The sequence below is a fragment of the Polyergus mexicanus genome, unplaced genomic scaffold, assembly GCF_030449975.1.
Source record: "Polyergus mexicanus isolate NDT 795.1 unplaced genomic scaffold, iyPolMexi1.0 SCAF_8, whole genome shotgun sequence".
NCBI classification, from domain to species: Eukaryota; Metazoa; Arthropoda; class Insecta; order Hymenoptera; family Formicidae; genus Polyergus; species Polyergus mexicanus.
Window position 1 is genome coordinate 8,554,010 of NW_027223328.1, and position 13,813 is coordinate 8,567,822.

A 13,813-nucleotide genomic window follows, 5' to 3' on the forward strand; every position below is an offset into this window, starting at 1 on the left:
ATAATTATAAATCGACTCGAAAATAGAAACGATAAGGACCTTGTGCATACTTGATGAATCGTGAGAATAAAAAAATTCCGATTCAGATAGAGGACTTACCAATTACTATTCTCGTAATTACGACTTATCGTTCTGGGGGACGTTCCCATTATAAAGTAAAGTCGCGAAATGAGAAGACGACGAATTCCAAGATTCGTAATCTATCGCGAACCATAAGAGCCAGAATAGCGAGTATACTCAAGGTCAAGGTTTGTCTGGGCACTCCCTTTCGCGTCTATTTTTTTCCTCGACAGTCGCTTAACGACCGCCCCTTTCGAACCGAGTCTGGCTTCCGATTTTTCCGAAATGCACACGAAGAGCGAAGTAAAAGCCGGGTACTCGCGATCACAGGACAATGCTCTTCGGCGGCTTCGCGATACGGCGCTCAAGGTCGTCGCAAGAAGTCGAGATCCTCGGGAGAATAGAACCGTCTCGCGTATACCGGGTGATGGAAAAATAAATTCCACCATCGATATGCGCCTTCTACGATCTTCATTCTGTCATCTGCGCAATCAAGACTTACCGATAAACGTTTCTCCTCGCTTAATTAATCCTCCAAAATATTTGAATAATGAAAATACATCACACACATACGCGTATAAAATCGATAACATCGATATAAATAATTTTATATGACTTCGTGTAAAATTATTGAGACAACTTTTTTTATCCTTTTCATTATTTTCCTCCTGTAAATGAGTTATTGATTTTGTTATTGATGACTAAAGTACAATAAACTGTCTATCTAATTTCTTGACTCGATCGCTTTTATCCTGCAGCTTGTGTATCAAGCGTCGTATTTGTCTTTCGTCCTTGGGCGATATCGTTAAATGCTTTCTCGTATATATATATAAATATAATAAATATTTGCGTCGATTAATTTCAAGCGACAATATAGCACATCCAAAATATAGAAATCGTGAAATATATATTCTGGATAATTTATATGAACGATACAATTTAAAACGCATGCACTATTGTTTAAAATACATGTATAAAATATTATAAAGTTAAAGAAAAGTTAAGAAAGAAAGCTTTACACGAGAAATTTATCACATTAAAAAATTTCTCAATAATTTTAAAATATCTTAATTATTGCAAAAAAAAAAAAAGAAAAACAAAGGTCATAGAAATATTTATATTTTCTCAAAAAAAAAAAAAAAAAAAAAAAAAAGATTCTCACTATAACACTGTATCTCCATAGGAGCAGTCGTAAAAAACGGATATATTCACATTTTGCAATTATTACATGCTCCGATACCTTCGATCGAATAGATTACATTCTAATCGTAATCTGAACCGATCACTAAGAGAGAAAACAAGAACTATATATGTGTTCGCTAAACGTACCTGCTCTTATCAATGGTTATACCAATTACCTCGTAGCTACAGCGGCTAATCTCATTTTGCGATTGGAGACGAAAAAAAGATACCTCTCACTCTTCACCTGGACATATGAAACGATACTCTCGTCCCTTCCAAAAGATCATGTATGCGCGAAACCTGACGCTATACAGATTAATAATTGCCGCCGATGACAAACGGGGGATGGGTGCGCTTATTCTTAGCGCTAAATGCGAACTCGCGCGAGCTGTCGCGAATATATATCGAGGACAACGAGAGCACGCACGCGCGCGCGCACGCACGCACGCACGCACGGATCGGGACGATCGAATTGGAAAGCGAGACCCGCGATAATCGCACCCGGCACGACGACCGAAGGATCCTCGACTGCACTCTCGTATAACTCGCGCCGCCCGTCTCGTCTCGTCGCGTCGCTCGTCGGGACGAACGAAAAACGGACAAAGAGTCTTGTCGCGGGTAGCAAGCCGGTAGAACCGCCGGTTCTTGGCCAATGAGAGGAGGAATCGGCACGATCGCCGGCCGGCTAAGAGGCTCCAAGACCGGCCGCCGAAGCGCCATGCGATCCTTCGCGAAAAGGAGACCGGATGCGCGAATCCTTCCCGCGAAAATGGAGGAGACCGGTGGAAAATCCTTTGCGAAAAGGAGCGAAGAAATAATTTATTTATTTATTTATTTTTTTTTTATCTTTATTAGAGACGCAGAAATTTTCGCGCGAAAAAGGAAGATGGGAGGGGGACAGGATCCCCTTTGCAAAGAATAGCGAGAGTATAAGCTTTCCATGAAAGAAGGAAATTTCGCGAAAGACGCGAAAATTCTTCGCGATAGAGGTACCGGAAAATGATTAAGAATATTCCTTTTTTTATTTATGATTCTTTCGATTCGGATTTAATCGCCCTTTTTTATATAAATAGCAGCATATTTTCAATTTATATTAGCGATTGAGAGATATATAAATATTCTTTCGACTTGAGATATATCAGAAAAGTCTCGAATGTGAAAATTACTCTTGAAGGCATAAAGTACGAAAAGACCGCGGAATGTTGCGATATCGAAAGTGACGGAGACTCGCGATGCCATTCCTGCAAAATTGCAGGACACGCTTCACTGCGTCCCCTTCTATCGCGCGATATACACGACCATAAGAAGGAGACGACAACGTACCCACGACAGGTGCGTCACTGGACGGAGAGTGATTGATGCGATGCGATTCATATGCGGTATTTGTTATTAATTTAGTTTTTTTTTTTTATCCTTTTATAACATATTATCGAGCGCACGTGAAGCGTAATGCGAATGTAAATTTTGCCACACGCCACCTTGAATATTGAAACGTAAGGTGAATGCTAATTGCAAGAGCATTAGCGTGACAACAGTTGTTGAAGTACGAGCGAATTCAATTACACGTAGATAGTTAAAAATATCATAATTAAAAAATTATGAATTGATGAAGGAAAACATATAGTCGCATTCGATCTAAGTCACTTTCTACGCTCGTGAATAAAATCAATAAGAGGGGGTGACTTTAGAGCTTGATTTTTCGGGGGATTAAATTATTTTTTGGCACTAATTTAGATAAGAATCTTTCATAATAAATAGCTTTCTATATAAATGAATGCAAAAGAAAATTTAACATTTTAGTATAATTTCTCTATCGATCGCCTATTTAGTTTTTCCAGAATATCAAGTTTTGAGAAACATTTCACACCCTGGGGAAATCCTGACTCAATCGTCGTCGATCTCTCCCAGGCTACGATACCTACAAGTCGCTATCTGCACGAACTCGATGTCACTCCGAGACCCGGCAAGGGCAACGCATCGGCCGCGGGAAATCGAATCGGCACAGAAAACGATTGCGATGTGACAGATGAGATGAGACGAGACGAGATGAGACGAGACGAGATGAGACGGCAACAGGTGAGACGCGTTACTACACTCGCGAAACCTCGACCGCGACCGCGAACTCCCTCCGCGAGCGGAGGAGCCCTTCGCCGCCGTCTGCGGATGCCGAAGAGCGCGCGCCATGAGAGCTCCAACATTCGCTTCTGCATCCCATTGCCGGCAGGAAGCACAGGCAATTAATCATAAAAGGTATACACGCACACACACACGTGCGAGAGTGCGTTTTTAAAACGCGATTGCCGCGTATCGCTCGCAGTGGTAGCAGTCGACGCCTGTGCGACGTCGACCGCGCGACACGAATGGGGAAGAAAAAAAGAGACCTCGGGGGCGGGAAGGAAGGGGAGAAGAAGAACGCGGAGAACCGGTTCTGCAGGGGTTTCGAGCCTCGACGATCCGTCTGGGCTCGCTCGTCGCCGCTCAGGTTCGGTTTGCTTCCAGCGAGAGAATGCCTGCTCCGGTGCACCACCTATCTACCTATCTATCTACCTACCTACCTACCTGTCTACCTATCTACCTACCTACCTATCTACCCACCTACCTGCTTGTGCCTATATCCGTCTACCAACCTGCCTGCAGTAGAACGAAGGGGACTCTCTGAGGAATTCTTGACTGGGAGATTCTCTGACCGCTTCTCTCGAAGGGGATACAGACGAGACGACGCTTTCGCTCTCGGATACAAGGATGCAGTCGCGTACGAATCCGACGACTTTGGATTTATAGCGTTGTGTTCACGTACGCATATGCTTAGCTTCTGTCTCTGAAATTTAGTTTTATAAATTTAGATATTAATAATAATCGTACAATATTCTTATTTCATTCTCATTTAGATCTTCATTAAGGACGCATGTTTGTCTTGAATTTTTCAATTAAAAAAAAAAAAAAGAGACAAACACATCCGAGACAAAGAAATGACACATCATGATGCATTCATATTCAATCTATATCGCGCCTCGGTAATGTCTCGCAAGCTATATAATCTGAGCGTATACCGCCCTGACATTTTGAAGAATCCCGACGAAGGCTCGACGAGGCGAGTCGCATACTTTTGTGTAGCGCGTGACAACGCGCGAACGAACTTCGATACAAAACGGTTAAATCGGCTAAAAAGTCATCGTGAATAACGAAAAGCACGCGTTTTTCACCAACGATAAAATAAAATCGCTCTCTTCCGTTTCGTCGAATATATCGTAACGTTAACGTCACTTGTATACGCGAATCGGAGCACTCGCGACTTGCCAACGTTCCCTTCCAATTGCATTCCCGCATCGGCAGGATTACCGTCGCGTTACAGCCAAGGATCGGTACATGTGAAGCCGATCGGCTGCTTCGTCGGCCACGGCACTGACCTTGGGCGAACGAGCCTTCCCAGCGGCGCGAGCTGCCTTTAAAAGCAGCCCTCCTCTCGTCGTCATCGGGCGGAGGAGTGCGCAGGGGTGTATTCCTGAAAAAGCTACCACCTAGGTGGCTAAATATGTTTGACGGCTGAAGGAATACTCCTCCCGAGAATGTAAAAAGGATGAAGGAGAAGGACACGCGTTGATGAAGAGCGTAGCTTTTCGCGTTATTTAAATTATTCTCCGATATCTAACGATTACAAGTTCGTGAATTGTAGGATTTGCGATTAAATCTGAATTATTAGCGATTTATTAAACGAGAGCTGTTTGACGATATAAAATAAAGACGAATATTGTTTCTTACAATGTAAAGCAAGAGGGTATCTTTAAAATTATGACGAGAATAAAATAAATAATTCCTTGAAAATTCTATTAATCATTGAATTAAGTAATACATGATTGACGTATAAGCATCATTATAGAATCAGATGTAAGTAAGTAACAAAATTTATAATCCTTATTAAGATATCTCTCTTGTTGCTGATTTGTTCAATTTTATATAATATTGTACATAATATTTTTACTTCTCTTGAAAGTCTTTAGAATTATGTGATTTATATAAATATATAATATAATAATAACAAGAAATAATGGGGGGGAAAAAATAAGAAAAGTACCTAAATATAAGAGTGGAATATCAGCTTGGCATCAGGTGCATCCTAATCCAAGTACACTCCTGCGAAAGAGAAGTATAGGACGAGTTTCCAGCAACTTCCATCCGAGAGAATACGAAGTAACAAAAAGTCCTATGCAAGTTCTCTTTCGCCGGACCATTTCCCTAATGACGATAAATCTTTATGAAGAAATTATTTGAAAAACTTTTACTTATCGAATTAAAATCTATAATATGATCATAGTACATCTCTACTTATTTGTCTTTTTTTTTTTAATTCCATAATTTAGCTTTTTCGTTGTTCAGACAATATAATGACATTAAGTTATTATATTTGTGACATTAAATAAAAAAATAAATTCTAGCAATAATTTCTATCATAATCCCATAATAACAACACAAAAGATTAACATCATAAATAAATCGATACAAAGATTTGCCTATTCTACATAATCTTAATCACAAATGAAGAAAAAAATATGGAAAATATAATAATCTTAAAGTATATAAACAGAATAAAGAGAAAGAGAGGAAATATAATATTATTCAATCATTATAATCTCGTCAATCTCTTTTATAATTGTATACGAATATTTATTACAAACAGAAATCCCCAACTCTGTTTATTGCGAACGATACTGTAATAGCAATTCTCGCGTAGAGACGTAAAATTGACGGGACATAACACATTATGCAATAATTAGACGTTCCAAACAGTATCCACTTTGACATTTACGTGATGCGAATCGAGACAGCCAATCAACAATTTTTTATTACTGATCTATTGCTCACTCCATCACGATCCTTCATCGTTTAAAAATCAGTATAAGATCTCGATGAAATACAACATCCCATACAATTTTCAAACGAGACAAATAAAAATCATAATTAGTCGTTCATACTTAACGCTAAATGGGATATAAAATCGTTTTTCGCAATCATAGACAAGGATTTTTTGATAAACAATCTCACATCATCTCAATTAGCGATTATCATATTTCTACCCATGTCTGTCGCAGGATCTCTCATCAATCTCGAGACTTTTGACTTCAGAGAAAACTCAATAATTCGAACGTATCTCTATAAATCACACAGCAATGAGCAGCGGTTTGCGACAAGATTGATGATTATGCGCACGAGTCATTGTGGGATTTCGATAGTCATTGTCAATCTTTACATCCGTTTGTGATCCTCGAAAGTCTTTAGAAATATCTGTTTCTACTAAGCGCATGCTACTTGATGCTGTCAAAATTATCCGATAATATAATTAAAAATTATCGTGAAATTTCGAAGATCTCAATCTCTAATTTATAAATCTTCTCAATTTACCGTAACACGAGAGAAAAAAAAAAGTATAAATGCAATCGCGCCGATAATAATTACGACAATATGAGCAATCGTTCGCGTAGATCAATCCAAGATCTCGCATCGATCCTTTTCGATCGGATCCACGCGAACAATCCAAGCACAAGGATAGATCTAAAACAAATTCGACGGTCAAGTTCGCAGCACAATCGATAATATAATAAATCACCGCTAAGATTGATTAGCGTGGCATATGATGCCAATCTTGATGATGCCGATGGGGTAAAAAGAGAGAAGCGTTCCTCCTCTGCGTGGAGCACGGCGGAACACAATCCTGACCGATGGAAAGTTGGCTTGTGCATGTGCCGCTGCCATAGGAATTTAAACGGGGATATAAGTATAAGAACGCGGAGACGGGGAATCGTTCGCGGTAGAGTGAGGTACAAACGCGCCACGGCCACCACACCTAGTGCGCCCACAACAGAACCAGGGACAGACGAGGACAACACGGCCATGCGCATCGCGGTGATCGTGAGTACCCTCTAAACCCAGCACGAGTGTTCTCCATCCCTGCGCGCCAACCCTTACTCCGGTTCTGTTACAAGTTACATTGAATTTTGACATTTGTACCATCTACATTTCTCGTAAAAATTAGATACGAATAATCGTTTTAATTCTCTCTCTCTCTCTCTCTGCAGAATAATGTGTGAAAATGTCAAGTGGTTAATGTAAAATAGAAAGAATTTCATGTAAGATATTTGAAATTTCGATCAAGAGTAAAATTATTTATTAATTATTTGACAATTTTAAGTATGAATAAATTGAGGAATTTTTTGAGCATCAGAAATTCACAATTTGCAGGATATATATAAATTTCTTTGTCGATCTCCCTTCAAATTCATTCAACTTTTGCAAAATTTACAGATATCCGATTGTACGTAAAACATTTGATCGCGCGCTTATATGGTATTCTTCTTCGAAAAATAAATTATGGTTATTATAGCAATGAACTATTAATATCTTTCGTGCTCTATTTCTTTCCTATATCTTTAACGTGACGTAACATTAGAGAGTAGGACTTTAAAAATATCTCATTTTAATATCACGTTTCATAAAATATAGCGCTAATATACGCATGCTACCCGCGATATATTATATATATAATTCAATCTTATATAATATATCTATCGAATATTTTAATTACATAACATGCTGATTATAAAATGTGTCGCTTATAAAATTTGTTGACTTTTACTAAACCGCGACAATTATATAACATTTGATAACACAATTTTATAGTTCATTTATTAATTAATTTTTTTGATGTTATACTATTACATTATACACATAAACAACACATATATATAAATATAAATAAATAAATAAATCTGTATACAGTATATAATAAAATAAAAGTTAAAATATCGCGCGCGATCCACCGTGTTAAGACAAAAGAAACATAGTTTAATCATCAGGTCTTTTTTTACGACAATGACCATCTTATCCTTGCAATTTTTTTTATACCCTCACATCATGAAAATACATTCACTTTCTTTTGCACGTAACAGCACGATTCCGCTCGTTACTTTCATTTTTAACCCTCGATCGACACAATGAAATTTCGGCGATGTGTATAAGCGGCAGGTACTAGACTTGCGTGCGATGAATTTAAGCACTTGAACACCTGTACAAGCACACGCATCAAGTACTTAAATGCGCGCAGTCCGGTACTCAGACTCTTCTCTCTCGCGCGTATTTCTTAAGCAAGATAATTTATTTAATGGAGTTGAGGGACTGTTGCAACTTAAATTACACAGAAATAACGCGATTGCGTCTACACACTATACGCGCATCTTCATAAGCTCGCGTCAAATTATGTCTCACATATCCGTCTATTTATGAATACATTCTAACTTGAAGCTTGAATTTTTTGGCATTTTAACTTATTAAGAGATGAAAAAATTGATTTATTAACACAAAACCTAATTTTTTATCCGAGAAATAATTAGGAATTCTTAAGCGATTAAAAGCCATCGCTTTTATCGAACAAGAGATCGCTCGCCTGTATGTAGATCATTACAAAAATCATCGTGTAACCGGTAAATTAGTGAACACGACATCTTGTGCGTGCTGAGGAAGAGAGAAGGTGCCGTCATATTCCACATGCAAACGCGACTCCGATTTCCGATTGTTCTTAAGAACGGAAGGTCGAGACGAGATTTCGTGCACATCCCCCCGTCCCCCGATTAACGTCGAAAATCGACTTAATAATTCACGGCGAACGCGAGTGAAAGCGTTCGCTGTAAGAAAGTTGCGAGCAGATTTTTCGCTGTATCTTGCGCGTGCTTCGACTCGGAGAACCGTAAAAGAAAAGAATTCGTCGACCCCACTCGGTTCTATTCCCAGTTACACCAAACGCGTGCTAGAATTTGTTTAATAAATTATATATAAGTATACTTGATCAATGTAAATTCAAGGCATTCTATATGTCTCTTATATCAATGTATGTTCGTATCCTAATGTACTTTACATACGTGCACATTTATACTTTTTAAATATTTTTTGAGATAACAGCTCAAAGTACTAACAAAATTAAATAGGAAAACTGATAGATAGGAGTCAAGGCGCTTATATTGGTGGGCGAACATATTATTGTTAAATTTTATTAACAAACGTGCATTAAAAATATACGTTTCCTAGTTTTTTTTTTGGTCCATCTTCAGTATAAAAATAAATATGTAAAAATTACATTATGGAATTTTAAAAATTGACATATACGATATTTGTTGTTGCAGTCAAATCTCAAATTACAATTTATAATTAGAAAGAAAGGCACTGAAACTCGTGTGTAAAGTCTATACAAATTAATGAACAACGTTCAAATGCTATCGCCATACTTATATCCATCGATGGTTTATAATATAATCCAAAATTTAACAATAATAAATTTACGCACCGATATCCGCGCCTTGGCTCTTATCTGTCAGTTTTCCCATTTAAATATTTTTTGTATTGTATACTACGCACAAAATTCTATATTGTACTGTGAAATAGATTTAATAATAATACAAGACTAGACATGTATCTATAAATCTTAAAAGAAATTATTTTTGTCGCGACAAAATTAAGTTATTAAATTAAATTAATTAAAATAAGATTTTTTTTTCTTAAGATTAGAGAAGATTAAAAATAAAGAAAAAAATTCTTGAATAAAAAAATATTAATAAATATGTAAATTTCTCTCTCATTATATTATATTTCAAAAAAAAAGAAATGAAAATATTGTAATTTAAGAACTTTTTTTTACCTATCGTATATGTCTATAAACAGCGAATAGTTAAATCCGATCATGTGCTGGAAACATGAAGGAATCGATGAAAGTGAAAGAAGTAATAAATACAATAGTTATTTCAATTTCTACTGCGTTTCTATCGCGATTTTTCTGATCCGTGTGCGTACAAAACGCATCCCTCTCCTTTTCGTATTTCGCGTCGTCGCTTAAATGTCATGTCAATTAAACGATTACGCGTGTATCTATATGCGGGACTGAAAGAATGCCGCGATTTAAGACCCTCAAATCGAATCACTTTCTCTTTTCTCTTGCACGAGACGATTTTGCGTATGTATGCAAGCCGGTGCGGTACTTGTAACGCAAAGCGCGCAAACCGGAATATCGTGTACATGCCGTGCGGAACGAGTTTCGCGTTACACGCGGGCGTGACGAATAGTTTCGTTGCGCTCGTTGCCGTTCATCGATCGGAGAATCAGAATAGAAATTTGTGTAAAGCGCGTAAATAATAATTGTACATTATTATTAGCATTATATACATTATTAACGACGCGCGTAGAGAGAGAGAGAGAGAATTACAAAAAGTATTTCCGAGGAAGTTATCGCGGTAAAAACTTGGAAGGAAATTCCATCGTTATCCTATCGTTAACCGACTTAGTCTTTGGAAAAATCGTAAACTGTAGATTTCACATGATTAGCGCGCGATTTAAAGAGCGCAGCAGAAAGTATAGCCGATTAAATCGTCCATATCGAAAACATATAATTAATCAATACAAGAGCATAAAACGTTAAATGGTGACACGATCGTTCATTGAAAATATATATTTTTTGCAACCGTTCACACAATAATCGTGCTTTATAGTTAATGTTAATAACAGCAATAAAAGCGAAAATAAAATCGTAATTTTTTTGTTCCAGATTCTGGCGTGCGTCGCCGCAGGTTCGGCACAGTTTCAAGAAGGACAAAAAGGGATACCGGTCCCGCTACGAGCGACGCGTTATCAAAAATTACCGCCACCACTTCGGCCAAGTGCTGGACCACCACCTGCTTTCCCCAATCAACGACTTCGCCGACCGATTGCCTTCAGGTAATGCAAATTAATTATCTCATTTAGCTTAGATGGGATGGTTAATCGTATTGGATATTTCGATAGGATTTGAAACTTATTTTTACGTTTGTCGTAATAAATCTATTTTAATAAAATAAATATTTCTATATATTTCTTTGCTTTAACTCTTGTCCCCATTGTTGGAAAATATTTATCTTTCATTTGTTGAAAATTATATCAATGCAGAAAATTTACGTTATTATTGCCTCGATAATATGTCAAAATATTGTAGAATGCGACCTTGTTGGGAAACTGACAATTAGAGAGAGAGCAAACCATAACGAATATAAATAATCGTATACTCTAAAAGTATTTACATAATCCGTCTATTTGAATAGAGTCACGAGCTATTGGAAAGGTTGGAAAACCAGTTTGGGTGGTGTGCGCATATCTAGGAGGTGTAAAATATACCGCTATTAATTATCTAACGGACAACCCAGGTTTGATGCAACGTCCGCGTACTCTTGCACGGAGCAGGAAACGCGAAATTATCGACAAGAATTTGAGAATCGTCCGATTACGCAATTATTGGCATACAAATATATCATTTCAGGGTAGGCTTGCATAATAAAACAAAAAAAAAGTAGGAATACTTGTTCCATGTGAATGAAACTATTATAGTATAACACTACATTTAGTGTTATGGAAAGAGAGAGAGAAATATAAAGAAAATTAAAATAATTTTCATGTTTGCAAAGTTCTACGCGTATTTCGTTTACAATTTTCAATTTTACGATATCTCGCAAAGACGAAAATTGTTTTTGCATTTGTAAAAAGGATAAATTACATATTTAAAAAATGTGATTAATATATAATTTAACAGCACACGTGTGTGTGTGTGTGTGTACGCATATACACACATTTTAGAAATGTCTATACTTCCAATAACTACATGTATACCGGTATACACTCACATACACACACATGTACATAATATATAAAACATATATATCTACCAATTTTTTTGCCAAATGATAAAATTACAGACCTCGTGGCCCTGGGGACGATGCACCCGGTACGTTCCGTCCACTTCGACCGAATTTGCCAGCGGCCGCGCCCCTGTTCGCGCAGCACGTGAGGCCGGTGAACGAGGTGCCCGAGGAGGATGTGTCGCGCGATTCCATCCGCGAGCGCGACGACGAGGATTCTCGCGATCTGAGTCAGGAATCGAACAGCGAGGAAGAGGTGAGCGAGGAGGTGCAACGCGTGACACCTAATCCACCATCGGTACGGCCGCTCGGTGTTTCGGTACCGCTGGTTCCTGGACCGCCAACGTATCGTTCGCCCCAGGTGACGGTCACGCCGACGAGCGTTGTCCGGGGAAGTCTCGCGACGCCACCCCCGCAACCCGTTCAGTATCGTCCGTCGCAGAAACCTACGAAGGCTCCGAGGAAGCAGATCGTCGACGATGTCGCGTTCAGACAACCGATCAAGCCGCCGCCTAAACCGATAAAACCATCCCAGGCTTACGAGATTCGCGGCAAGAAACCGGTAGCGCAGGTAAGGTTGATCAAAACCGATCCGAAACTCGTCCTCGAAAATTGCGTCAGTTCCCGATTTATCAAAACAAGCTTATTACAAAGATGGAATATTAATTTCTGTGTAACATTTTTAAATGTTCATATAAATCTCGATCGCACGAATTATTATATAATACAATCGCTTCCCCCAGTGTACGAAAAAGATTGATGTAAGTTATTTTCTGAAACTGATAAGTGAAAGCCGCAATCATCCGGCGTTATGCTTGTTCTTATCCCAATACATTCGATAATTCATAAAACGCAGTCGAGAGAGAAAACCTGTTTACGCGTTACACAACATCGGTTGAATTTATGCAAAATGATAGTGTGGAAGTGGCTTTAAATGAACCTTATAGATCATACCAAATTCGTAATGTGCTCTGGACCATGAAAGATATCGTGGAGCTCTTTCTTTTTTTTTCTTCGGGAAAGTATATCTAAAATATTCGAATGAATGAATTATAGATCATCAGGCGATATCGACACGACAACGAGGACGGTTCCATCACGTGGGGCTTCGAAAATGACGACGGGTCGTACAAGGAGGAGACAATCGGCGTGGATTGCATAACGAGTGGCAAGTACGGATACATCGATCCGGATGGACTTCGACGCGAATACACGTATGAGACCGGGATCAAGTGCGACGAAGAACAACGAGAGGAGGAGGAGGAGGATAACGGCTTCGTGGATTACCAGGAGAACAAGCTGGTACTTCCGGATGGAAAGACCATCGATCTCTCGTCGATGGGCAAAAAGCAGACACGACGGCCTCAATTTCAGTACAGAAATTAAGGGACGAGATTAACCCGCGTTTCCACGCATATTCGCCATCATCCTCGTCATCCTTAACATATATCGTAACTCACTATGCGATATCATATTCGTGTGTTTTTCTAAGGTTTAATTAGAGTTGATAAATAAGTTAAGATATCGAGACCTTAGCACCAGTTATACGTACTGTAATACATGTAAGATCATGCATTTAGTGTAAACGACACGTTTAATAAATAAGTTAATGTATATATAAACTGAGATATGTTAATAATATATATATTCCATAACATCATTAAAATGAGCGAAAATATATAAAGATTGATGCAATTCTTCACAATTTAACTCGCCACATAATAATATTGACAATGAAGAAGTTGCTTCATCTTTTTTGTTAAAGTTTTTCGATGTCAAAAAAGGAACAGATCTTTATCCTACATCAAATACATTTACGAAGATAACTCGTGCGTATACATATTATATAATCTTATTGACATATTCATAAT

At 38.2% G+C, this 13,813-nt stretch overlaps 1 protein-coding gene across 1 annotated transcript; it reads left to right on the forward strand.

Annotated features, from left to right (window-relative positions):
- The first annotated feature begins 53 nt into the window (after positions 1 to 53).
- LOC138935317 (uncharacterized) lies at positions 54 to 13,519 on the forward strand. The gene is made up of 7 exons (XM_070299768.1): positions 54 to 248; positions 3,043 to 3,318; positions 6,720 to 6,811; positions 6,993 to 7,146; positions 10,823 to 10,992; positions 12,000 to 12,513; positions 12,999 to 13,519. Exons 1-7 carry the CDS (start codon positions 54 to 56, stop codon positions 13,326 to 13,328), a joined length of 1,731 nt encoding a protein of 576 aa, XP_070155869.1. The 3' UTR covers positions 13,329 to 13,519.
- The last annotated feature ends 294 nt before the right edge of the window (positions 13,520 to 13,813 follow it).